General features: G+C 38.2%; 1 protein-coding gene across 1 annotated transcript in view; it reads right to left on the bottom strand.

Annotated features, from left to right (window-relative positions):
- The window catches only part of LOC134754576 (laminin subunit gamma-1), a 115,768-nt gene that overhangs the window by 53,061 nt on the left and 34,720 nt on the right, over window positions 1-27,987 (bottom strand). Inside the window, exons 14-29 of the mRNA XM_063690893.1 lie at window positions 27,069-27,254; window positions 26,473-26,670; window positions 24,927-25,096; window positions 22,202-22,326; window positions 20,305-20,460; window positions 19,236-19,356; window positions 17,570-17,751; window positions 15,359-15,476; window positions 13,227-13,468; window positions 11,116-11,320; window positions 9,609-9,846; window positions 8,766-8,968; window positions 6,860-6,941; window positions 4,779-4,867; window positions 3,699-3,828; window positions 1,632-1,725 (exon numbers count right to left, since the gene is read on the bottom strand). Coding sequence (XP_063546963.1) covers window positions 1,632-1,725; window positions 3,699-3,828; window positions 4,779-4,867; window positions 6,860-6,941; window positions 8,766-8,968; window positions 9,609-9,846; window positions 11,116-11,320; window positions 13,227-13,468; window positions 15,359-15,476; window positions 17,570-17,751; window positions 19,236-19,356; window positions 20,305-20,460; window positions 22,202-22,326; window positions 24,927-25,096; window positions 26,473-26,670; window positions 27,069-27,254 — 2,539 coding nt within the window. The remainder of the gene's footprint in view (window positions 1-1,631; window positions 1,726-3,698; window positions 3,829-4,778; window positions 4,868-6,859; window positions 6,942-8,765; window positions 8,969-9,608; window positions 9,847-11,115; window positions 11,321-13,226; window positions 13,469-15,358; window positions 15,477-17,569; window positions 17,752-19,235; window positions 19,357-20,304; window positions 20,461-22,201; window positions 22,327-24,926; window positions 25,097-26,472; window positions 26,671-27,068; window positions 27,255-27,987) is intronic.

The following is a 27,987-nucleotide window of genomic DNA, read 5'->3' on the forward strand; positions in this document are numbered from 1 at the left end:
CACACGAACGACACAGTTCTCTTATGCTATCAACTGATCGTTTGACGTTTTTGCAATTGAAACTTGCAAACCTACATATTTTATCCATTTATAATATCTCGTTGCTGGCCGTCCACAGGAGACATTCTCTCTCTGTTCGAAGTATTATGATTATATTTAAAGTTCACAAATCGTCGGAAAATAATGCCCGCCGGCCATAACTTTTCATCAAGGAAGAGCGGAACTTTAGTTTCACATACGAAAAACTTATACGCGTTGTGGTTTTTTTCGGAGTTAATTGTAATTTTCCTCAAAAAAATGCGTTCTTGCGTTTTGTCTTTTATATATTCAATTATATCCGCCTCAGAAGTGTCCTTGTGAACATTTGAAATAAAAATAGGCACTTTTTTTCCCGCCGATTTAAACTTGCTTACTGTATCTCGGGCAATACCCCTCATCCCGCTGTAACGATATTTTGTCTTATTACGATTTCGTTTTGTTTTTGCTGATTGCCAGCCATCGCCACTATCGTTCGTTGGCGGCTCGTCATGTGGTACTGACGTAACGGTATCAGCGCTCAACAGCTGATTCGTCGTATTTTTTACTAAATTCATCTCGAGCTGCAACGAAGTAGTATTTTCTTGTGATTGTCCTTTCCCTATTACCGGCTTAGCACTGTTACCGCCAGAATCCGTACTATTAATTTGAGATATAATTTGATTACTTTTTTTCGAAAGAGGGTAGGCTGCAGAACTCGGCGCCGGTGTATTGCTTAGGTTATCGTTTTTTGCAAATAGAATATATTTTATTTTGAACGTTATTTTATTGATTTTGCCCGCGACTTCGTCTGCGTGGAGTTAGTAATTTGGGTAGCTTATTTTTTATCCAATCTGCTTTTTATCGATTCCCCATACTATCTTCCATCCTCCTTTTCACCCCTTTAAAGGATTACTTCTGGGACAAAAACTACACTATGTCCTTCCCCGGGACTCAAACTATCTCTATACCAAATTTCAACTAAATCGGTTTAGCGGTTTAACCGTGAAGAGGTAACACACACAAACAGACAGACTTTCGCATTTATAATATTATAGTATGGATTTTTCACCACAACAGCTCGTAGTCTCTTTTTATTATTCAAAAATTGATGAGAAAGTTGCATTTTATCCACAACAAGTACACCCCCCTACAAACAAGTTTCTATTGAGGGGGTCAGTTATCTTTGCAGCTCACTGTGCCTTATTTCGACTAGTTCCTTCTTCCGTTTTAGTTTTTGAAGTCGTTTAAAAAGTTTTACCAAAATAGTCTTTCTTGGGTTTGATGTTCGCTTTCAGGAAGTTTTCTCTGGTCCTCAATGATCACCTATCTGGATGGTTTATATTTTGATTGTCAAAAAATAACTGTACTATTACCACAGGGCGGACACGCTATACATCAAAAATCACTTGCGTTCCTATGTGTGAACGGCCCGTCTGTACGCGCGTCATGCGTCATTGTGTAAGTAAGTTGCTTAAAAATAGTACTGAGAGTACGCCAGAAGTCCGCCAGATTTCTGTCGCGGGGCGAGGTAATTCGAGTCGGGGCGGGGCGGTGCGTGGCCATTCTATATGATAATACTATTTAATTTAAAGTTATAAAATGAGACTAATTACCTCAGATGGTTCTGCTTTGCTTCCTTCAACGCTTTTATTTTTCCATCCAGGTCCAACGCTGCGAGCTCTGACTGTACCGTGTTTAAGTTCTCCTCTGTAAATATAAATACATATTTGACATCTTCGGTCAAAAAACCATGGAGACTATATAAAGGAGCCAAATCTCTATGTATGAAAAGTGTCCATCAAAAAACAGTAATTAGGCGGCGCCACCATACACCGAAATACTACCAAAAACAACCTACGTAATTTGGTCGGGTTATTTGTTGCCTTATATGGTTCATGTTATACTCATGTCCCAGAGCCTAACTAGCGCCACCGGAGAGATTAAGAACTATTATTTAAAGCTGAAAGCGGTCACTTTTGCAACAATTCTGCCATAAAAGATTGGCATCCTTTCTATACCATCCATACAAAAAACCTAGATATTCGTGTGACATAATTAATGGACCCCAAAGCCGTGACAACGCGAGGAAAATGACTATTAGCAAAGAGGATATAATACATAGACATAGTATATATACGTGAGTATTGCCATTAAATGAATTTAAATCGGTCATTAAACGAAAGTTGTGCAAAAATGGATATTATAAAATATCAGAATATTTAGAAGACGTTAACCCTTGGAGTTAATAAGTATGTGCATAGTGTAACATAGATAATGTTATTTAATATTTAATTTTTAAGTAAATACAATTGTTTGACGTCATAAAGAGATTGTAAAATCCTATTATGAAAATAAACGATACGATATGATGATATGAGTACTTTGCTGGCAGAACGACGGATTCTTAGTGTTTCTGTTTTGCAAGTTTCATCTGATATCTTATGTATTTGTATGTATGTACAAAGATAGATATAACTCCGTAATAGATGGATACAGTCTAAGGAAAAAACGTGCCTCGAAAATCACGAAAATTTGATTCTCGATCAGAGGGCGCCACTAGTTTTGGCCTACACTCGTATAGAGGGCGTTGACGGTTTCGTTTGTTATTTATAATTTTAACGCATATCAGTGAAAGAACATGGGTCAAAATCATAAAAATAATTAATGCAAATAAAAAAAATCATTTATCCATATTTAAATACATTTTATCGTATTTTTATAAATATTTATTTTTAGTTTTAAAGTGTGTCGACAGATGGCAGTGAATTTACTGGGGTTACAAAATTTACTATGACAGTACCGCTCTAGTATAAGTTACTCTATGGTATGTATATTGTATGTATTTATATGAATATTATATATACAGATAAATGTATGTATGTCTATGCCTATGCATTATTTAAGTATACTTGTATATATGTGATCACTATGTTGCACCGCCTACAAATTCTCTGCTTTGCCCGAAGGTTGACTGGTAGAGAATGCCTCATAGCATTAACTCCGCCTTTTGTACGATTGTATTTTCTTTTGTGCAATAAAGATTAAATAAATAAATAAATATATACAAGTAGTTATAGACGCGCCACCGACCGACCGGGGGTAAGAGAAAGAATATTCATATAAAATTTGGGCAGCATAGGATTTTTTCTCTTTCACTCTTATAAATTTCGGTATTTAGCCATCGCCTACCTATGATGCCACCCGGTCGGTGATAAGGAAAAGCATGGCACTACTTTCTCTTTCCTCTTATAGGAATCGCAATAAGACTATCTTTATCTGTCAAAGAGTGTCAGGCCCTTGATATAATAGGATAGAGCGGTACTGTCATAGTAAATTTTGTAGCCACAGTAAATTCACTGCCATCTATCGACACACGTATAAACTAAAAATAAAAATATCTAAAGATGTATTTATATATATATGGATAAACGATTTTTTTTACTTGAAATATTTGCATTAATTATTTTTATATCACTTTGACCCATGTTCTTTTACTGATATGCGTTAAAATTGTTAAATAACAAACGAAACCGTCAACGCCATCTATACGAGAGTAGGCCAAAGGTAGTGGCGCCATCTGATCGAGACTCAAATTTTCTCGATTTTCAAAGCACGTTTTTTTCCTTAGACTGTATCCATATATTACGGAGTTATATCTATCTTTGTTAATATCAACATACCCAGCCGGTCCAAAGCTTCGCTGTCCAGGGTCGGGAGGTTCCTTAGCTCGTCCTTGATGACCCCAAGGTCAGCGAGACCCTTATTGACCTGCTTTTCTGCCTCCCTGGCGTCTGTGTTGGCTTGACCGACCTGTCCAAAAAAATATTACATTATAATCAATAAAATAACGTAATTATCAAAATATATTCTATTTGCAAAAAACGATAACAATAGCCTAAGCCTTTTCATTTGACTTTTTATGATTTTTTTCATAGGAGCGAAAAACAAACTTCATATTTTTAAAAGGCAATAACTCGTACATACCTATAGTATACACTACCGCTTAAAATTATTTAGGCACCCGCAATTTTCACCATACAAACATTATTTTCAAAATCATACTGTTCGATCGCAGGCAAATGACTCTCTTACATGTTGGATTGAATTTTTATTTAGATAAATATATTGAGCCTCAAATTGTTGCCAAAGACATCCTCTAAAATTTAGAGTTTACTTTATGCAACGATTTAAAAAACCCTTATGTACTAGTTCATACAAAACAAAACGATTTTGTACTGGAAAACGATTTATGGATTTTCTTACGCTTGCCATTTGGTAAATAGGCAATGTACACGAATATACTGCACATTATTATGAAGCTCGATATGTCTGTTAAATTAAAAAAGTAAATTGCACAAAAAACTGTCACCCGACTGCGACTTAGCGGTATAATTCTGAAAGTCGATTTTGTATACAATTGTATGGAAAAAATTACGAGTGCCTAAATAGTTATAAGCGGTAAGCTAATTTATTATTTATTGGAAACAATGTAAGTTTACAGTTTAAAACCAATTCACTTACATGCTAGGAGTACAGATATGAGTAGGAACATGGAAACTAATTAAAACTAACCTCAACATAAATACTTATAAAAACATGCGCATAAAAATGTCAAAACAAATTCTAATTTCAAATTTACTTACACGCTAGGAAACAAAAAAAAATCGGGTATAATATTAAACGCGGTAGTGTAGTTTGGCCCAGGACTGTCTCATTTCAATTTCTGTATGATAATACTATTAATTATTCTGTGACCATACCTTCATCTTGGCATCTCTGGTGAGCTGGAGGTTCTCGTCGGCTTGCTTCTCAAGGTCGGCCAGCTGCTTCGCCGTGCCTTCGACTCGCGCTGTGGGTCAAAAAGACCGTATCAGACAGGAACGCTATCGTCTCTATCTCTATCTAAATATATATGAAAGTGCGATATAGACTGTATAGATTAATTACCCAATTTTTTTTTCCCCAATAGCTTTTGTTCCATTCGCGTTTTCCCCCAAAGACTAATACTTCCGAGAACATTCCCATCACTACTTAACTAGACGGAGCCCCGCTTTGCGGGGCTCCTATTTCTGGGCGGTTTGCCCTTCGGGCTTATGAAGCTACCTGACGAACCTAACCTACATAGGTGACTTAGTGTGACTATCGTGAAAACATTTCTCTGTGGGGAAAAAAGCGACTGCGTTTTACGCGTGTGATTAAATTAACTACTGAAAAAACCGGCCAAGTGCGAGTCGGACTCGCGCACGAAGGGTTCCGTACAATTACGGAGAAAAACAGCAAAAAAAATCCCGTTTGTTGTATGGGAGCCCCACTTAAATATTTATGTTATTCTGTTTTTAGTATTTGTTGTTATAGCGGCAACGGAAATACATCATCTGTGAAAATTTCAACTGTTTAGCTATCACGGTTCATGAGATACAGCCTGGTGACAGACGGACAGACAGACGGATAGCGGAGTCTTAGTAATAGGGTCGCGTTTTTACCCTTTGGGTACGGAACCCTAAAAATAAACGCTTGGTTAAAAAGCAGAATGGGGAAAAACGCGAATGGAACAAAAAATATTGGGGATAAAAAAAAATGGGTAGTTAATCTAACAAGTCATTAGCTAGGCCCCTTGATATTTTTCATACAAAAGCGAACATATGAGAATTATATTGAGTACTTGTCAATCCAGTTTCTTTTTCGAACTGTCAAAACGATTTTGCTACAATTATGGATGGTATAGAAAGGATGCCAATCTCTTAAGGCAGAATTGTTGCAAAAGTGATCGCTTTTAGCTTTAAATAATAGTTCCTAATCTCTCCGGTGGCGCTAGTTAGGCTCTGGGACATAAGGCAACAAATAACCCGACCAAATTACGTAGGTTGTTTTTGGTAGTATTTCGGTGTATGGTGGCGCCGCCTAATTACTGTTTTTTGATGGACACTTTTCATACATAGAGATTTGGCTCCTTTATATAGTCTCCATGGCTACAATGAAATTTTTATGAAACACTAGCATCGTCACAATCAAATTACCTACTCTTTATAGTTTTATACGGGTTTTAAAATTGAAATTGTGTCTAAAAATAACTGCTGTCTACGTTTCTCTATTAATCTTCTGGTGCTTTATTTCATGCATGGTGTAAAATAATTTATTTTAAATACTGTCAAATACCCTATTAGTATACCCATAGAGTAACTTATACTAGAGCGGTACTGTCATAGTAAATTTTGTAACCCCAGTAAATTCACTGCCATCTGTCGACACACTTTAAAACTAAAAATGAATATTTATAAAAATACGATAAAATGTATTTAAATATGGATAAATGATTTTTTTTGTTTGAATTAATTATTTTAATGATTTTGACCCATGTTCTTTCACTGATATGCGTTAAAATTGTTAAATAACAAACGAAACCGTCAACGCCATCTATACGACAGTAGGCCAAAGCTAGTAGCGCCCTCAGAACGAGAATTAAATTTTCTTGATTATCGAGGCACGTTTTTTCCTTAGACTGTATCCATCTATTACGGAGTTATATCTATCTTTGGTATACCTGTGTATTAAACTTGCAGATCATCCGTCAATAGCTCCGAGAAATGTGACCTGAATTTTGACAATCCGAAATAGTCTTAATCTCTAATCTTCTATCTATAGTCTATCTTGGCTAGAGTTGTGCCGTTCCCGGTAACATTACCCATTTTGTATGGGGAATGTTACCGAGCAAGAAATTTCCCCATACAAAATGGGGAATGTTACCGGGAATGGCACAACTCTAATCTTGGCTGAGGCCTCTAGATATTTTTCATACAAAAGCGAACATTATGAGGATTATTGAGGATTATATAATACTCACTCGATAGTTTCTCGGCCTCGTCTCTCAGTTTCCCGGCGTCAGTTCTGGAGGTGGAAGCCTTTTTCCTTATTTCGTGAGCGGCCTGTAAATCCAACGGATCATTAAACGAATGGATCATAAAACACGCATTTAGGGTGCTATTACGGCTTCCACGATACTGCAGCGCGTCGACTATGTTTGCTGAGGCGCGGACTGATAGCTTCGACGCTATCTGGCGTAAGAAAACGTCCTCGCTCTTAAGTAGGGTACGTGGGAGCAGTAATAGCATCTTAAACATGATAGCTAATAAGCTTGATTGTCCTTTGATGTGGAAATTGTGTCAAAGGACAAAATCTGTGTTTATTATTAAGTACTAACGTAGGCTAGGATCAACTAACACTCTTTGGACCATTTTGTTGTCATTAATAAAATAAAATAAATAAATAAATAAAAGAATTGAGTTAAAAACCGGCCAAGTGCGAGTCGGATTCGCGTTCCAAGGGTTCTGTACATTACAAAAAAAAACAAAGTAATTGAGTCCGAGTCACGCTTGCCTGCACATTTCTGATAGGTTTTCCTGTCATAGGTAAAGAACTATTTTGTGTATTTTTTTTTCAAATCTTTAGACCCAGTAGTTTCGGAGATAAAGGGTGGGTCATTTTTGTCTATTTTCTTTAATAACTTTTAAACTATTTATTTTAAAATTACAAAAAGAATATATTTGAGATTTTTAAAATAAGATCTTTCATTTGATATGTAACACGACATAGTTTGAAAAATGTACCAAATTTCAAATTGGTCCAGTAGTTTTGGAGAAAATGGGCTGTGACAGACGGACAGACAGAAAAGTCAAAAATTATTTACTGTCAGGCAATAAAGGCCCATAGACCTTCCTTACAGATAGAGTTGTGCCGTTCCCGGTAACATTACCCATTTTGTATGGGGAATGTTACCGAGCAAGAAATTTCCCCATACAAAATGGGGAATGTTCAACTCTACTTACAGACTATACATAAAAATAATTATAATCTTAGAAACTAAAAGTCATTCTGCAACACAAAAGTACATAATGCACTCCCAAGCTTCGAATTCCAAAATTCAAACCTTATGGGTCCCCGGCAAGCTCGGTTCTCCATACAAACGTAGTTCCGCTCTCATTTTAAAACGACTAGCTAGATTGCTCTGAATCTTTGTACTTACAATAGGATAAGGTATATCTATGTCTGTAATTAGTTTATGTAGCTTCAGATACCAAAGTTAAAAAATACAGCGAATTCAAGTTTTTCATACATAACTTGTTTTCGCTCTATTTCGTTTGTTTTATAAACTGGAGCTATATAAACTAATTACAGACCTAGATATACCTCATGTCATTGTATGTGCAAAGTTTCATTACAATCCAATACGTAGTTTTAAAATGAGAGCGGAACTACGTTTGTATGGGACGGTGAAATTCGGTCGAGCTTTCCGGGGACTCTTAACTCCATAGACATTGTATATACAAGTAGTTATAGACGCGCCACCGAGCGACCGGGGGGAAGAGAAAGAATATTCATATAAAATTTGGGCAGCATAGGATTTTTTCTCTTTCATTCTTAAATTTCGGTATTTCGCCATCACCTATGATGCCACCCGGTCGGTGATAAGGACAAAGCATGGCACTATTTTCTCTTTCCTCTTATAGGAATCGCAATAAGACTATCTTTCTCTATCAAAGAGTGCTCACTTCATTAGATTTATCAGACTTAGGCCTGAATTACACTTGTAAGTTTTACTTACGTAAGTAGGGACACAGCTATACTACAGAATGAGATATGTATATCGTTATCTCATTCTAGCAAATAGCTTTGTCCCTACTTACGTAAGTAAAACTTACAAGTGTAATTCAGGCCTTAGTGAAACCCCAAAGAATGATGCCATAACTCACCTCGCTAGCTTTCTCAGCGTAATCCTTCTGAGCGAGTTGAGCTAGGTCCCTGGCCTCTTTAGCCTTGTTGGACGCCTCGTCCAGCGCCTCGGCTATGCTATTGATGCTTGCCTCAGCCGAGGCAACCTTGTCCTGTATGGCTGGGATGTCGAGTCTGGCCTGTTCGGCTTGCTGGCGAGATTCAGCCACTTGGTCGCTGAATTCTAAAATAAAAACATCCAAATTAATAGTTTCCTCGATTTTTTTATAATCCCCTCATCATATTTCAACGATTACCGTTAAACCAACAGAAATGTGTGGAAATAATAGGTACTCTTTTGAAGCAAAACTTTACAATACATATGGTGCTACGTTCGCGCACTAGTGCGTAAAGAGCACTTTTCGTGCATATGTCGAAAGTTTAAAGGGCCATATGTACTGTAAAAAGTTGTACGATACACGTGCGAATAGGTAATTCGCAACTCGGTCCTGCGGTCGTGTTTAAATTTATCGCCACTCGTTTCGAATTTCCTCTTTTCCGCAAATAACTATTTCAAACTATCTGCGAGATATCAAGGAAAAAAGACCCTTATTAGGGTTCCGTACCCAAAGGCAAAAACGGGACCCTATTACTAAGACTCCGCTGTCCGTCTGTTACTAGGCTGTATCTCATGAACCGTGATAGCTAGACAGTTGAAATTTTTACAGATGATGTATTTCTTTACTAAAAACGGAATAAAATAAATATTTAAGTAGGCCTCCCATACAAACGTGATTTTTTGCCGTTTTTTTGCGTAATGGTACGGAACCCTTCGTGCACGAGTCCGACTCGCACTTGGCCGGTCCGGTGGCCTAAAAACTAACCTTTCAACGTTTGATAGATCTCATTAGCCTCCTTCAGCGTGACATTAGCCAGGTTGACATCACTCTTAGCCTGCGCCTGCAGCTCGTCCAGCCTGGCCAGCAGTTCGCTCAGCTCGTCCTGCCGCTGCTGACCCTGGTAATGGAGATCCTTGCCACGCCGGATGGCGTCTTCGAGACTCTGCAGCATGTCCCGGTTGGCGGATATCAGGCTGTCCAGGTCGGCTGATCTTTGGTCGATCTGGTGAAATTCAATTAATTAATTACTTTATTTGGGGCATTTTCTATGAAAATGGACCTTATTGTCGATGGCGCTTACGCCGCACAGCGTCGCGCGGCATTGTATTTATATCGGAGCATCGTTTATAATGGTGTAAGCGCCATCGACAATAAGGTCACTTTTTATAGAAAATACCACATTTATATCAATATAAAACACTTAGGACTAGGTATACAATATTTTCGCCAAACTGAAAACAGTTTTTTGGCGAATAGTGCGCTCACACTTTTATGTGTAGTTTCTTGAGCTTCGTGAACTACATACAGAGTACAGAACAAACTATATGTATCTACTTATTAGGTTTACCAAAGATAGATATAACTCCGTAATAGATGGATACAGTCTAAGAAAAAAACGTGCCTCGAAAATCACGAAAATTTGATTCTCGATCAGATGGCGCCACTAGTTTTGGCCTACTCTCGTATAGAGGGCGTTGACTGTTTCGTTTGTTATTTATAATTTTAACGCATACCAGTGAAAGAACATGGATCAAAATCATAAAAATAATTAATGCAAATAAAATAAAAAACATTTATCCATATTTAAATACCTTTTATCGTGTTTTAATAAATCTTCATTTTTAGTTTTAAAGTGTGTCGATAGATGGCAGTGAATTTACTGGGGTGACAAAATTTACTATGACAGTACCGCTCTAATATAAGTTACTCTATGGGTTTACTTATTATTTATTTATTTATTTATTAACATTAAGTTTAAGGCAAAATTTCTTAAGAATAATAATTAATCAGTACGAGGATCAGAGAATCATCACAGAATAGCGTATTTGTCTACTAGTCAAATCAGTTTCTTTTTTCGAACTGTCAAAACGGTTTTTCTACTATGGAATTTATATGAAACACTAGCATGTGACGTCACAATCACAATCAAATTACCTATTCCTTATAGTTTTATACGGGTTTTAAAATAGAAATTGTGTCTATAAATAACTGCTGTCTACGTTTCTCTATTAATCTTCTTCGTCATATTCACTTCAGTACCATCTTGCATCAGCTTGGCCAGCTTAATATTAAATCTACTTACCGTCTTATTCATCTCAGTACCATCTTGCATCAGCTTGGCCAGCTTGATATTTAATCTACTTACCGTCTTATTCATCTCAGTAGCATCTTGCATCAGCTTGGCCAGCTTGATATTAAATCTACTTACCGTCTTATTCATCTCAGTACCATCTTGCATCAGCTTGGCCAGCTTGATATTAAATCTACTTACCGTCTTATTCATCTCAGTAGCATCTTGCTTCAGCTTGGCCAGCTTGATATCCGGCAGCAGCGTGGTGTTGACCTCAGCATATAATCCCAAAGCCTCGTCGTAGACAGCCTTAGCTCTCTTCAGGGCCGCGTCGGCGTGTTCGGTCATGCTGTTCAGCTTGCCTGATGCGGCGTTCAGGTCGTTGGAGAGGATTTGGACTTCGTTGCTGCGAGAAAAGGAATTTTTAATGGAATGAGGATTTGAATTATTTGTGCCATTTTCAATCAAAAGGGTACTTTAAATCATTTCACGGTTTAGACTCACTTGTTTTAGTCACTCGCGCGACATGTTTCGGAGAGCCTAGGTCTCCTTTCTCAAGCACTAATAAACAAACCCGAAACATGTCCCGCGAGTGACTAAAACAAGTGAGTCTAAACCGTAAAATGATTTAATGTTAGTATGTCTCACAACAGTTTAAATTCTAAAAGGGTACTTATTGTCGCTTGTCGGTAGGGCGCTATTTCCATTTAGCTTCAATTAGAAATCAACCTTATAGACAACCGACAATGTGGTACCTTTTGGTTGAAAACGTCACATTTGAAATAAGTCATGAATCTAGTATAACTGGATCGGTCATGACGGGGGATATGACCGAACGGGATAGTCTTATGTATCTTTCAGTAGGAGTAGCAGAGAAAGCGCTGTTAATGTTTGTCCTTGTCACAGTCTCACTTTTTTTTTTATTCCTCACCGTAAATTTGTATTTAATGGTGGGCTACAAATCTAATCGACCAATCATATTGTCGCATTACGTATCATGGAGACTATATAAAGGAGCCAAATCTCTATTTATGAAAAGTGTCCATCAAAAAACAGTAATTAGGCGGCGCCACCATACACCGAAATACTACCAAAAACAACCTACGTAATTTGGTCGGGTTATTTGTTGCCTTATATGGTTCATGTTATACTCATGTCCCAGAGCCTAACTAGCGCCACCGGAGAGATTAGGAACTATTATTTAAAGCTGAAAGCGGTCACTTTTGCAACAATTCTGCCATAAGAGATTGGCATCCTTTCTATACCATCCATATTACGTATGTTCCGTCCCTCACGGGCGCACGCGTATAACTGATCTATGTAATGCTATAGGTCTATGAAGTAAGTATATTTGGTATGATCAAAGATAGACTCCGTAATAGATGGATACAGACGATACAGTCTAAGGAAAAAAAAGTGCCTCGAAAATCAAGAAAATTTGAATCTCGATCAGATGGCGGTACTACCTTTGGCCTACTCTCGAATAGATGGCGTTGACAGTTTCGTTTGTTATTTGACAATTTTAACGAAATCGAATATCAGTGAAAGAACATGGGTCGAAATAATATAAAAATAATTAATGCTAATAAATAAAAAATCATTTATCCATATATAAATACATTTTTTGATATTTTTAATGTAATAAAGAGGGCTACCGTTTTTGTGCTCACCAGTTGGCGCCACTGTAGATGTAGGTCCAGAAAAATGGATCTCAAAATTGTTCATTGCCTATTTTTATAAAATCAATACGTTCTAATATACACAAAGGTATTTTAACGTCTAAATGTGCAATTTTTTCAACCTGTTTAATTTTACATATATTTTAATTGGCATCACATTTTTATATTAGTACAGAAAGGAAACTTCCTACTAAACCAAAATTTGACAGCGGTTCAGGGTCGAATCATGGCCCTTTCTAATATATGGCCTTTCGGCTATTTAGGGTTGTCAATATTCAAGTCATTATTTTATCTGTGATCGTGAACGCAAAGGGACGTCAAGTTGTGCCAACCCTAATTGCTCGGAGCAATGCTGAGCCGAACGGAGCCGAGATTGCCCGAAGCTAGGAGTTTCGCACCCCTGTCACAGGGCGGACACGCTATACATCAAAAATCACTTGCGTTTCTATGTGTGAACGGCACGTCTGTACACGTGTCATAGTGTAAGTTGCTTAAAGTACTGAGCGGTCGGCAAACGGCCGTCAATCTGCTGTCGCGGGGCGAGGTCATTCAAGTCGGGGCGGGGCGGTGCGTGGCCGTTCCGTATGATAATACTATTACTTATGTACCCCTGTCAAAGCTGAAAGCACTTACCTAATATTAGCCTGCTTAGTCATCCCATCTTTAGCCAGATTATTAGCCGCGATCGACGTATTGAAGGCCTTCTCAGCTATGTCCCTGATGTTGTGCGCCTCGTTCTCCAACTTGTCGGCCAACAGACGCGATTCCTTCGCAAGGGCGGACATCTCGACGGACTGCTTGCCGAACTGGTCGGAGCGGTTGCGGGCTTTGAGGAGCGCTGATGCACCTTCGCCGTCTAGGTATTCTAGGGCGCTCTGTGGAAGAAGGATCATTTGAAAAGGTCTGGATTAGCAAATATAAAATTAAGTGCTGTAGTAACCAATGTATGTATGTTTGAAAGCCAAAGATTGGGTAATTTTTGGCTTGAAAATGTATACTAATACTTCATACAATTTTTATATTAATTTGTTTAATAATATTTCATACAATTTCTTGTCATGTTCTGATGATATGAGCAGGTTTAAATGGATTATAAACTTCATTTGAAAAACCGGCTAAATGAGAGTCGGACTCGCGCATGCAGGGTTCCGTACCATTACGCAAAAAACGGCAAAAAAATAACGTTTGTTGTATGGGAACCCCACTTAAAAAAATATTTTATTCTGTTTTTAGTATTTGTTGTTATAGCGGCAACAGAAATACATCATCTGTGAAAATTTATAAATAGCTATCACGGTTGATAAAATACAGCCTGGTGACAGACGGACAGACAGACAGTCTTAGTAATAGGGTCCCGTTTTTACCCTATGGGTACGGAACCCTAAAAGTGACACAGCCAGCTAAGACTACTTAGGTGCGCCACGAAGTACCTAGCACGCGGGATAGACTACCCGTCCATTTCTAATTAATACAGATAGAAAAAGATGTAAATTCTCTTAGGTAAATGAAATCCATAAGTAAGCCCAGTTTAAACGTGAGATTTGGCCGAGATAGAGCCGAAGTATAGGGGGTATGCAATGTTCAGCCACCAGAGTGCAGGACTAGCCTTTTTAGTAAACCATAGAGTAACTTATACATACTGTACCTTTAACAGGTTTTTGACAAGTTTTCAGAGACAATAAAATATGACATTGATGCATCAAGGCGGTTTACAGGGGATCTACCGGGAAACGCGAATCCGAAGTTTCGCTATATGCCTCTTTATCGCTCGAATATGGAAGTGACAGTGATGTTAGATAACGAAATTTCGATTTTCTTGTTTCGCGATAGACCCTCAGATTGTGGTAGTGACGCCCTCTACGCACAGCTTCGTGTAATATTTCCTACTAGCTTTTGCCCGCGACTTCGTCTGCGTGGACTTAGTAACGGCACTTAAAGTAAGTACAGCGCCTGGAAAAATTATCATAGCAATTATTCAATTTGAGCATATTATATATAAGATAAGCAAAGATAGATATAACTCCGTAATAGATGGATACAGTCTAAGGAAAAAACGTGCCTCGAAAATCACGAAAATTTGATTCTCGATCAGATGGCGCCACTAGTTTTGGCCTACACTCGTATAGAGGGCGTTGACTGTTTCGTTTGTTATTTATAATTTTAACGCATACCAGTGAAAGAACATGGGTCAAAATCATATAAAAATAATTAATGCAAATAAAAAAATCATTTATCCATATTTAAATACATTTTATCGTATTTTTATAAATATTTATTTTTAGTTTTAAAGTGTATCGACAGATGGCAGTGAATTTACTGGGGTTACAAAATTTACTATGACAGTACCGCTCTAGTATAAGTTACTCTATGAGATAAGGTAAGGTAAGATAAGAGAAGAGAAGAGAAGAGAAGAGAATATAAGAGAAGAGAAGAGAAATTTTTGGGGTCTCCAGGACTCAAACTACCTCCATTCCAATTTCATGTAAATCGGTTTAGTGCTTATTGATTCCCCATACAAATTTCCACCCCCTTTTCACCCCCCTAAAGGGCGATTTCTGGAATAATCACTACCCTATGTCCTTCCCCGGGACTCGAACTATCTCTACGTCAAATTTCAACTCAATCGGTTCATCGGTTTAATTGTGAAGAGGCAACACACAGACAGACAGACCAACAGACAGACAGACAGACTTTCGCATTTATAATATTAGTATGGATTATTAGGGGCACACCCAAAATTGGATATCTGAAGCTTAAATACGTACATTGATCTCCTTTTGAGCTGCCTCGATGGTGTCTTTGGCTTTAGACACGTTCCCTTTGCTTCTGTCCACAGATTCGTTGCCCTCATCGCTCAGACGCTCTATCTTCACCAGCATGTCTCTGAAAATATCAACAATTTGTGACGTTCTCGACCAAAAGGTACCACGTTTTCGCTTGTTGATAAGGTTGATTTCTAATTGAATATATGGAAATAGCGCGTTACTGACAAGCGACAATAAGTACCCTTTTGGTTGAAAATGGCACATTTTATATTTTCACCAGCATTCGTCCCTAGTGCGCAAAACGTTCAAGTTAATAAACAAGACCAAGTGCGGGTAGTTCGAAAAACTCGCGCGCCTAGTAGATGTTGATGTCAACTTTAGCCAGTCTTCTCCGAGACCGCGGGGACAACGCCGTCCTCGAAACGTCGGAGGTAAATTTAAAACTTATTTAACGCGATTAAGTCCCATCGTTGTTGAATAATAAAAATAAATTTGATTTGGCCTATTCTAATTTCAGTCGAGATGACGGTTTATTCGAAATGAAATGTCAGTTTATGGATGGTATAGAAAGGATGCCAATCTCTTATGGCAGAATTGTTGCAAAAGTGACCGCTTTCAGCTTTAAATAATAGTTCCTAATCTCTCCGGTGGCGCTAGTTTGGCTCTGGGACATGAGTATAACACGAACCATATAAGGCAACAAATAACCCGACCAAATTACGTAGGTTGTTTTTGGTAGTATTTCGGTGCATGGTGGCGCCGCCTAATTACTGTTTTTTGATGGACACTTTTCATACATAGAGATTTGGCTCCTTTATATAGTCTCCATGTGTCAGTTGCTAACAATTTTGACAAATCTCGCATGTTTCTTGATATGGCAGTCGGCCCCTAACTCTAGTTTGTCTGAATTAAAAAAAAAACGGATGCGTATCATGTGAAGATTTCAAAAACCTAATGAAGAATGCGAGTTCATATCTGCATAATTGTACATTTTGAATACTTATGTAATAATATAAAAAAATATAAAATATTTTATGTAATAATATATTTTTATAACCAGTGTGTAAACGCCATACGATAAAAAAAATCATGCGTGAAAAAAGTGTTTATTTGCCGCCATTTGTCGTTTAGTGGGTTTATAAGTATAAAATTACTTTGTTTTGTTGAAGTTTATGATGGATGTAGCATGGAGACCATATAAAGGAGCCAAATCTCTATGTATGAAAAGTGTCCGTCAAAAAACAGTAATTAGGCGGCGCCGACATACACCGAAATTCTACCAAAAACAACCTACGTAATTTGGTCGGGTTATTTGTTGCCTTATATGGTTCATGTTATACTCATGTCCCAGAGCCTAACTAGCGCCACCGGAGAGATTAGGAACTATTATTTAAAGCTGAAAGCGGTCACTTTTGCAACAATTCTGCCATAAGAGATTGGCATCCTTTCTATACCATCCATAGGATGTAGATAAAGCAGTGTATGTAACTGTACATAATTGGGCCTTAAAAAGAATCTTGTTATCCTTTTATGAAACACATTTAATTCGTTTTATAAACGCACACTAGTATTTTAATGCCTTTCATTATGTAGCAGTCATATAAACTAATATTACTTGACTTGCTCGCTGTCACCTGTAGCAAAGATAGATATAACTCCGTAATAGATGGATACAGTCTAAGGAAAAAACGTGCCTCGAAAATCAAGAAAATTTGATTCTCTACTAGCTTTGGCCTACTGTCGTATAGATGGCGTTGACGGTTTCGTTTGTTATTTAACAATTTTAACGCATATCAGTGAAAAAAACATGGGTCAAAATCATAAAAATAATTAATGCAAATAAAAAAACTCATTCATCCATATTTATTTTTTTGGCTTATCGAGCACACTTTTTATAGCTTTAATGAGTTTATGGAGTTCGAAATTTATTCTAATTTTTATATTATTAATATTATTATGTAAAATGTTACATTAGCTACAATACAAATCATATTTTGTAAATAATTTAAAATATTGTGACATGTAATGTAATACGAATTATTATGAATAAATATATGAATATGAATATAAATACATTTTATCGTATTTTTATAAATCTTCATTTTTAGTTTTAAAGTGTGTCGACAGATGGCAGTGAATTTACTGTGGTTACAAAATTTACTATGACAGTACCGCTCTAATATAAGTTACTCTATGCCTGTAGGTACTTACTCGACATCATGAAGTCGCTCGGCGAGATCTGCCAGCGTATCAGTAAGGCTGGCGTCTCCTCCTTCAAGTTGGGACTTGGCTTCCTCGCTCAGATGCTGAATGTCCTCTCTAACACGTTGGAGCTCCTTATCGAAGTCCGCGTTCTCAACGACTGTTGGCGCTTTGGAGATCTTCGAGAGTATCTGGATAAAAATTTTGTTGACAATTAGCTCCATGCATGAATTTATTTTTATTTTTGGATTCATAATTTATATCGTTGGAACACCGGAAATGATAAAAATACTTTTGTAAACCTTAACATTATTTTATTAAAAAATATTTAAAATGTTGAAAATTTTTGAGCGGTTGAAACGCTCACAATTTTTGGCGCGAATTCGACAGAGCGTGATGACGTCACACGTTGGGCGGCCCAACTGACGTTTGCTACTAATGACACTAATCTGTCGAACGCGTGACGTCACGTGGCGTTTCGAGCGTTTCGCTCACTAGCTTTTCGCGGGAAAATTTTTGTACTTTTTATTTATAATTTTAAGTAATTAAATGGTAATTTAAAAACGGAAATGCATTTGTAACATGATATAACGGTAACAAACATCCGAATAAAACATATTTCGCTCAAATATAAACTTCATGCATGAGGCTAATTTTTAGTGTTCCGTGCAAAACTTTGTTATGACAAACGGAACACTTATGGGATCACTTCGGTCTTGCAAATCAGTTAAATGCGTTTTTCTCAGAGACCGTTTGACATATATACCTAAAATTTGAAACAGTTATAGCAATTACCACTACTAATATTGTAAATAAGTCAAAACCGCTTATTTCTTATTTTAGGGGGTAATTTAGGGGGTTAAGAGGGGTAACCTGTTTTTTATTTATTAATGGTACCAATCGATCAGGTTTGTTTTTGGGATCAAATGTCTATATGAGACCCATTGCATTAAATCAATACAAAAGTCAGAAATGATAGTCAAAGTCGTACTTCACTCGCGAAACGCTCCTAACAAAACGATAAGTGAACGTGACGTCAAGGTTACTGAGTCATCTTGAATGTATGGAAAATAAGTAAAATTGCCATTTTGTCGGTGAAATATTGCCTTTATGCATATAGATGCTCTGTGCTGCTGCTGCACAAAAAACTGTTTTGTTCAGGGCAGGCATGAGTTTATAAAGTTTTAGTTAATTTAAACTTTGATATATTTAGTGATAGCATATCAATAGTGTTTGTACCGGTCCTAGACCAAAACATTTCAGCTACAATCTTTGTTTGAATAAAATGTAAGGAATCGAATGGTATCTTTACTTTATTTATTTTTGGAAGTTAAAAAAAACTTTAAATTTTGAAACTTTATTATTTATTTAGTATGCTTCCGGAACTTTTAGTCACCATCGTAGTCGTAAGGAAGTCTCCAATTTTTTACTATATTCTACTAAGTTTAGGTATTTATACTTTGCCTATTTCAATCACTGATAATGAAACTGCGTTGGTTAATGCAACAAACTACCCAGTGGCGTAACTAGGGGGGGGCAGAGGCGGCAAGTGCCCCGGGCACCATCTAAGGGGGGGGGGGGCAAAATGGGCAAAAGGCAACAGCAGGGAAACTTGTTGACGCAAATTTGGTGACTGCCCCGGCGCCATATCCTCTAGCTACGCCCCTGAACCTACCTCATCGAGTTCCTTGAGTTCCTTCCTGTGGAGAGTGACAGCGTCCTGCACGAGATTGTAGCAGTGCGGGCAGCTCTCGCAACCTTGGCCGTCGGCGCGCTTTTTCTTGTTCTCCATACATCTGAAATTAGGTTGGTTTTACATATGGCAACTTATGGGTCCCCGGCAAGCTCGGTTCTCCATACAAACGTAGTTCCGCTCTCATTTTAAAACGAGTAGCTAGTTTGCTCTGAAAATTTGTACTTACAATAGGATAAGGTATATCTATGTCCGTAATTAGTTTATGTAGCTTCAGATACCATAGTTAAAAAAATACAGCGAATTTAAGTTTTTCATATAAAACTTGTTTTTGCTCTATTTCGTTTGTTTTATAAACTGGAGCTATATAAACTAATAACAGACCTAGATATACCTCATGTCATTGTATGTGCAAAGTTTCATTAACGTCCAACACCTAGTTTCATAAAATGAGAGCGGAACTACGTTTGTATAGGAAGGTGCAATTCGGCCGAGCTTGCCGGGGACTCTTAAGTTAATTATAAAACTATGTGTTAATTTTGTACGAAGAAGAGCGGTCTGCAAACAAAAAAATCGGCCATGTGCGAGTCGGACTCGCGCACGAAGGGTTCCGTACCATTACGCAAAAAACGGCAAAAAATCATGTTTGTTGTACGGTAGCCCCATTTAAATATTTATTTTATTTTGTTTTTAGTATTCGTTGTTATAGCGGCAACAGAAATACATCATCTGTGAAAATTTCAATGGAGATACAGCCTAGTAACAGAAGGACAGACGGTCTGACGGACAGCGGAGTAGGGGAAGGTAGGGGAGTAGGTACGGAACTCTAAAAAGGAAGCTAAGCTGTCACACCGCCGTCCCTCAACACTCTCCTACCACTCGCTGTCTATCCGTCAGTCAGACATTGGTAGTCGGTGGAGCCCCATACGTCACAGCCGCTTCAGCGTAGTTACCTGTCACAACGCTGACCATCAAAATTCTCTTGGCATTCGCACATAGTTGGTGGAGCCCCACTCGTCACAATCGCAATCAACATTGTCAACACACATACCTATCACACCGCCGTCCCTCAACGTTCTCCTGACACTCGCACTGTCCGTCAGCGTTACACTGGTAGTTGGTGGAGCCCCACTCATCACAGTCGCAGTCCTGGCAGCCTTCGGCTGAAAATCCGTAGTGGTACTCGCGGCAGCGGTCGCAGTTTAATCTGAAAACAGCAACTCAAGTTACAAATAGTATTTTACACAATCGTGATATAATAGAGAGCTTTTCAGTCGAGTACTGTGTTTAAGCAACGAAGCTTGCTAAGTTGCTTAAGTAGGGTACGAGATTGAAAAGCTTGATTATATCACTATTGTATACAATACTTTGTAGAATCATATAGGTAAACAAACCAAAAGTGTACAGCTAAGATACGCGAGCTGCCGCAGCCCGCGATACCTTCATGCTCGTACGCGCACCGGCCGCCGGGCCCGGCGCCCCCGGCGGGTTGGTCAACGACACCTCCTCGTAACTCATGAGGCCCTGGTACCTGCTCCGCGCTAAATTCAATTTTAAGACAGTTTTTTTCTCGATTTTGGCCACCGTAGCCTATGGAGACTAACAAGATATGCTAAGCGGTTTTCGTAGGGTATGGATGTTGCTATATGAAGGGTGTCACATGCGCGATTCTGACTTATGAAGCAAATATTTGAGTTATCGTTTTGTTTCGTCCTCTTAAGAGGCCGGTGTCGATTTTAGTCGCAAAAATGTAAAATTGATAGATTTCGTCGATGAAATTGTACACCTTTTGTTACCAAATTGAAATAACAAGTACTAGTTTCTATTAGCACGTCTTCTTATCTTGCCTTTTATCAGATTTTTTTTTTGAAAACAGACTCACTAAATTAGTAATGTTTGCTTTTCTGATGGACGTTTAGGTAAATGCGCGTAAAGCACTGATTTTGTCGCTCTTATTTGTAAATTTCGTAAAGTTTGGACTGCTAAAAATGGTAAATTTGTATTACACATATTCTGTACTTGACCTTTATCAGATTACATTTTTGTTATATGACTTAGAGTTCGAGGAAATGAAAGTTAAACGAATTCAATTTTCTCCAGAAATTACTTCAAAACAAGTTACAATTTCTCTGAAAATTGACTTAATTTCAACGTAATTTGGATACTTGAACAATCTACAACATTTGCTGAAACTATTCTAATACATCAATTTGTATAATTTACCACCATAATTTTTTGATGAATTTTTAAAAACTGCCCCTTCTCTTCATATATTACCGGTGACGCACGCTCGCGACCTCATAATTAAAAGGCAAGATGAGAAAACGTGCTAATAGAAACCAATACTTGTTATTTAGATATTACGTAACAAAACGTGTATAATTTCAACGACTAAATCTATCAATTTAAAATTTTTGCTCCAAAATCGACTACGGCCTCTTAACCGCGGCGAGCTGTGATTGACCAACCAATCACAGAGCAGAGGCGACGCAGCAGCGTGTTTAAGTAGACGGAAATATGACAGAATGCCGCGACGAAATTACGTTCCGAAACGCCATCGTTGGCTAATTTGCATTGAATCGAGTCTCCTTAAACAAGAAATATTTTATCAAAGTGTATGAAGTTCTATTTATAAAATTTTTATAATTGACTAAACCGTATCGAAATAATTCTTATGCTTGAGTCGCAAGTGCCATAGACTATCCAACGTTGAAAAGAGTAAGGTTGTATTGTGCATATGAAGTTGTAATACACAGATTATAGTCGACGAGTAGAAAAAGAATATTTTTCCGGGCAAAGCAAGGTCTTAATGGTAAACTAAGGGTGGCCTCACATTTTTGTCTTCCGAATGATTATTAAACGGTATGTTGAGCATTTTAAATCTAATTTTTATAAACTTCAAGTTCAGATACCTATAGTTAGTACTTTCTCTTACTCAATAAACTCACCCATCAATGCCAGGTTTGCAGTAGCATTGGCCAGTGTGAGGGTTGCATGTGGAGTTGTATGAGCCTTCCAGATTACATTCGCAGGACTTGCAGCCTTCTCCTGATCTGATGTTATAGTATCCGTCCTATTAACAAAATATGACATAAGATTATCTCATCAATCATAGTTTATTCATTGTGACTTAAATGTGCAATTTTCAACCAAAAGGGTACTTATTGTCACTTGTCAGTAAGGCCAAAGATAGATATAACTCCGTAATAGATGGATACAGTCTAAGGAAAAAACGTGCCTCGAAAATCAAGAAAATTTGATTCTCGTTCAGAGGGCGCTACTAGTTTTGGCCTACAGTCGTATAGATGGCGTTGACGGTTTCGTTTGTTATTTAACAATTTTAACGCATTTCAGTGAAAGAACATGGGTCAAAATCATTAAAATAATTAATGCAAATAAAAAAAAACATTTATCTATATTTAAATACATTCTATCGTATTTTTATAAATCTTCATTTTTAGTTTTAAAGTGTGTCGACAGATGGCAGTGAATTTACTGGGGTTACAAAATTTACTAATCTGATCATTGATCTGCAAATTTATTCAGCTGCCAACCTTGACGATTTCGATTCCCTCGTAAGCCAAATTAACGCCGACTTAGAATCCGTCTGTTTGTGGGCTTCATCTTTCGGGTTGAAAGTCAACGCCATGAAGTCGCAAGCGATCGTTTTTGGAAGTCCTTATTACATCTCCAAATTGTCTGAGCTGGTGGCACCTAGAATTTTCTTTGATGGTATACCAATTCCTTTCTCACCCACTGTCAGAAATCTAGGGGTCACCATGGATCAGACACTTTCCTGGGCGCCTCATGTCACTGAATTGAGCAAAAAGCTGTTTGGATCGCTCCATTCTTTAAGGCGCCTGCAGAACTTTCTTCCACTTGACACCAAAGCCATGCTCGCTCGCTCTCTGTTACTGCCTTTACTCGACTACGGCGACGCTGTGAATCTTGACATGACAGAAGAACTCTTGGACAAGTTAGAGCGCTTACAGAATGTCTGTATAAGATTTATTTTTGGCCTACGGAAGTACGATCATGTATCTTACTACCGTCAAAAACTCAATTGGCTTCCAATCCGCCGCCGTAGAGATCTTCACACTCTTTCTCTTCTCTTCAATGTTCTTTTTACACCTTCTTCTCCTGTATACCTCTCTCAAAAATTTCAATTTCTGGCTGAAGGCAGTGGCCACCGTCTCCGTTCTAGCGCGAATTTATCACTTGCCATCCCCTCTCACAAATCTCGTGGATACAGCAAGTCCTTCGCAGTGCGTTCAGTGAAGCTGTGGAATGAGCTGCCAGTTTCGCTCAGACAGGCGCAATCGCTTGCGTCGTTCAAGGAGAGGTTAAAGAAGCTATGGTTATCTGATTGATTAATGTGCCTATATTTGTATTGTATGTTGCTTTATATTTTTCTACTTCTTTCCAATTTATAGTGTATTTTCCCCATTCCTTTTTGTGTAATATATTATATGTTTATCCTATTAATTTTGTATGTATTTATATCCTTTATCTTTCTGGTACCTTGTTGTACATTTTGCTACATTTGTCACCCTCTTTTCACTTTCTCCTCTCATCTACTCAAAGGTTAACTGGAAGAGATCCCTCAAAGGGATAAGTTCGCCTTTGTACATCTTATTATTTGTACCATGTAATTTTTAATATGTATATTTGTACAATAAAGAGTTTACTACTACTACTACTACTATGACAGTAACGCTCTAGTATCAGTTACTCTATGGTAAGGCGCTATTTCCATATAGCTTCAATTAGAAATCAACCTTATCGACAAGCGACAATGTGGTACCTATTGATTGAAAACGTCACAAATAGGGACTTACGGGCCAATTCTAACAATAATCGAAATATCAACTAGATATCCACTAGATATGAAACAGAAACGATAACGAGATATTTAAGAAAGTCATGTCAAATTTGACATTTCCGCGATTCCGAATGTCCTCTTGAACGATGTCTTTATTTGCTTAAGATATTACTTAGACATCCAATGGATATCTAATAGATATCCCTAAACGTCAAAATAATCCATACTAATATTATAAATGCGAAAGTCTGTCTGTCTGTCTGTGTGTGTGTTACCTCTTCACGCTTAAACCGCTGAACCGATTTAGTTGAAATTTGGTATACAGATAGTTTAAGTCCCGGGGAAGGACATAGGATACTTTTTATCCCAGAACTCATCCCTCAAGGGGGTGAAAAAGGGGGTGGAAATTTGTATGGGGAACCAATAACCGCTGAACCGATTTAGATGAAACTTGGTATGGGGATAGTTTGAGCTGTGGGACATGATATAGAATAACTTTTATCTCCGTAAAAAATAGGGTGGAAATGTATAGTGTGGACCAATTTGGGGGTGAAAAAAGGATGTATTAAAAAGCAGATTTGTTTAAGAATTAAGGTACCCAAATTACTAATTCCACGCAGTCGAAGCCGCGGGCAAAGGCTAGTTGTATATATTTCTTCCAAATATAAACTTCATGCATGAGGGTAATTGTATCTATTCAACAATCTATCCTTACTATCTAGCCAATGCGCCGCGACTACTCACTCTAGCTTGCTGTAGATTGCGCGCTTTATGCGAACTTTGTATCTGGTTGTGCTAGACAGGCCCGCAATGTAGATCAAACATAAAGAAGCATCACTATTTCCACCTACCTCGCATTTATCACACTGTCGGCCAATCACATGAGGCCGGCAAGAGCAGTAGCCAGTTAGACCATCGCACTGAGGAGCGCCGTCCGTGCTCTCAATAGTGCCGTGCTCGTCGCACTCGCAGGGCTTGCAGTCCCCCTTCTTTGTCGGGTCTAGGGCGTCGCCGAAGAAACCTGAAAGGATTTCCAATGCTTAATATTGCTGTACAGAAAGCAGTACTATAGTTAGAGCTTGAAATTTGTAATCTTAACTCCATTTTGCCAAACTTAAATTGGGTTGGATCAACAACAGTCAAGAAATCCTTTTACAAATATTTTGAACTAAGTTTTGCCCGCGACTTCGTCTGCGTGGAATTAGTAATTTGGGTACCTTAATTCTTAAACAAATCTGCTTTTTAATCCATCCTTTTTCACCCTCAAATTGGTCCACACTATTCATTTCCACCCCATTTTTTACACCCTTAAGGGATGATTTCGTGGATAAAAGTTATTCTATATCATTTCCCACGGCTCAAATAATCCCCATACCAAGTTTCATCTAAATCGGTTCAGCGGTTATTGATTCCCCATACAAATTTCCACCCCCCTTTTCACCCCCTTGAGGGGTGAGTTCTGGGATATAAAGTATCCTATGTCCTTCCCCGGGACTCCAACTATCTGTATACCAAATTTCAACTAAATCTGTTCAGCGGTTTAAGCGTGAAGAGGTAACACACAGACAGACAGACAGACAGACTTTCGCATTTATAATACTAGTATGGATTGTAACAGACAGACGCACATTGGGACAAACATGAAAGTGCACACTTGGGTCGATAAATTGCAACATACCGGCAAAACACACGTCACAAAGCTCCGAGCAGAATTATAAATACACTTCAGACACTCCTTAGTGTTACTCACAGCATAGAGGTCGCATGTTGCATTGACATTACCTACTCCGTAGCCCCAAGCTTACTTTACACTAAAGTCGACATTACTCTCTCCTTAGCCCGAAGCCTACTTTACACTAAAGTCGACATTACTCTCTCCTTAGACCGAAGCCTACTTTACACTAAAGTCGACATTACTCTCTCCTTAGCCCGAAGCCTACTTTACACTAAAGTCGACATTACTCTCTCCTTAGACCGAAGCCTACTTTACACTAAAGTCGACATTACTCTCTCCTTAGCCCGAAGCCTACTTTACACTAAAGTCGACATTACTCTCTCCTTAGACCGAAGCCTACTTTACACTAAAGTCGACATTACTCTCTCCTTAGCCCGAAGCCTACTTTACACTAAAGTCGACATTACTCTCTCCTTAGCCCGAAGCCTACTTTACACTAAAGTCGACATTACTCTCTCCTTAGCCCGAAGCCTACTTTACACTAAAGTTGACATTACTCTCTTCTTAGCCCCAATCCTACTTTACACTAAAGTTGACATTACTCTCTCCTTAGCCCCAAGCCTACTTTACACTAAAGTTGACATTACTCTCTCCTTAGCCCCAAGCCTACTTTACACTAAAACCTTGTTTCCCACGGTCGATAAATAATTAAAATAACATACCGGCCAAACACTTGTCACAGTGCTCCCCAGCAGTATTATAAATACACTTGAGACACTCTCCCGTGGTCCTATTACAGTTTCCCACAGCATTCGGGTCCACATTGCCGTTGCATTGGCACTCTTCACACTCCTTAGCCGGTCCGAACTGGCCGGTTGGGTCGCCGAAGTGGCCATCGGCGCAGACTTCACATCTTGGTCCTGAAAACACCAAAAATGTATCTTTGTGAAGTGATATTAAAGTTCATCACCAGCCTGAAAACATATTTGGGACGAGGCCACTTCGAAAATAATTTGTCACCGCACTAGCTCATCTTTATTCGTCAATATCTGATAAGAAAGTTGCATTTTTTGATGCGGATTGATAGTACCTAATTTCCCCCTGCTGGCTCAATTTGCAGTCATCCAGTGTGTTCGATCGAGATAAAACAGGAACTTCAAGAAATTTTTTAAGACTAAACTCACCAGCGTAACCATTAGGGCAGTCCGTACACCAGATACTTTGGTCAGCCAACTGGACACACCCACTGCTCTTAGGGCAAGGACAACCGAAGTGTCCGCGATTGCGTAAAAACAATAACTTTTAAGACTAAACTCACCAGCGTATCCATTAGGGCAGTCCGTACACCAGATACTTTGGTCAGCCAACTGGACGCACCCACTGCTCTTAGGGCAAGGGCACGGTTTGCAGTCGTCCGGTGTGCCCGCGATCGCGTTGCCATAGTAACCTTTGGCGCATCGCTCGCAGTTGCTGCCGGCGGTGTTGTGCTTGCAGATGCAGAATCCTGTGAAGAAGTAAGGTTTAGGTTGGTTAGCCTATAATAGTTTGTATTGCAGACGTGAAAAAGATTGTAAGATAAAATCAAACGGGCACATGAAAGAATGGATTGGATCGAGAAGATTAGAGCTCTTAAGTTAAGCGTGATGATGATGATTATAGTTGGGGGATTGTAATGGCGTCAAGAATATACAGTTATTTAGTTCCCTCCTATACCAGATTCTTGCAGAAGACATTACATTACTTATAAGTAGTCTTTCGAGATGGATTTTAGAATTTTATCTTAATTCTTTTGCTAATGGGCGTTTTATAAAATAAATATTGAAAACCTGATTCTTTCAAATCTGGACGTTCTTGGGCTCATTCTATTCAAAATGATGTCCCAAAATGTCCATTCCATTACGTCACGTTTTAGTGTGAATTTTTTTCACTTGTATGTGCGTGACGTAGTGGAATATACATTTTTTTTTGTGTACAGTTTTGTAAGTGTTACTAATAAAATGTGTCTTGGTTACATGAAATAAATGTATTGAATTGAATTCAATTTTCATACAAATTTTAGGGACATTTATTTTTATATTTTGAATATGCTAGTGATTCTGAGTTGAAAGAACCATAAAACACCAGGATCTGCGAGAATCAGGTTTTCAATATTTATTTTAGAAAACGCCCTAATACCAATGTCTACTAAACGCTGCTAAATGTGACGTTTTCAACTAAAAAGGTACCACATTGTCGGT

The sequence above is a fragment of the Cydia strobilella genome, chromosome Z (assembly GCF_947568885.1).
Source record: "Cydia strobilella chromosome Z, ilCydStro3.1, whole genome shotgun sequence".
Taxonomy (NCBI): Eukaryota; Metazoa; Arthropoda; class Insecta; order Lepidoptera; family Tortricidae; genus Cydia; species Cydia strobilella.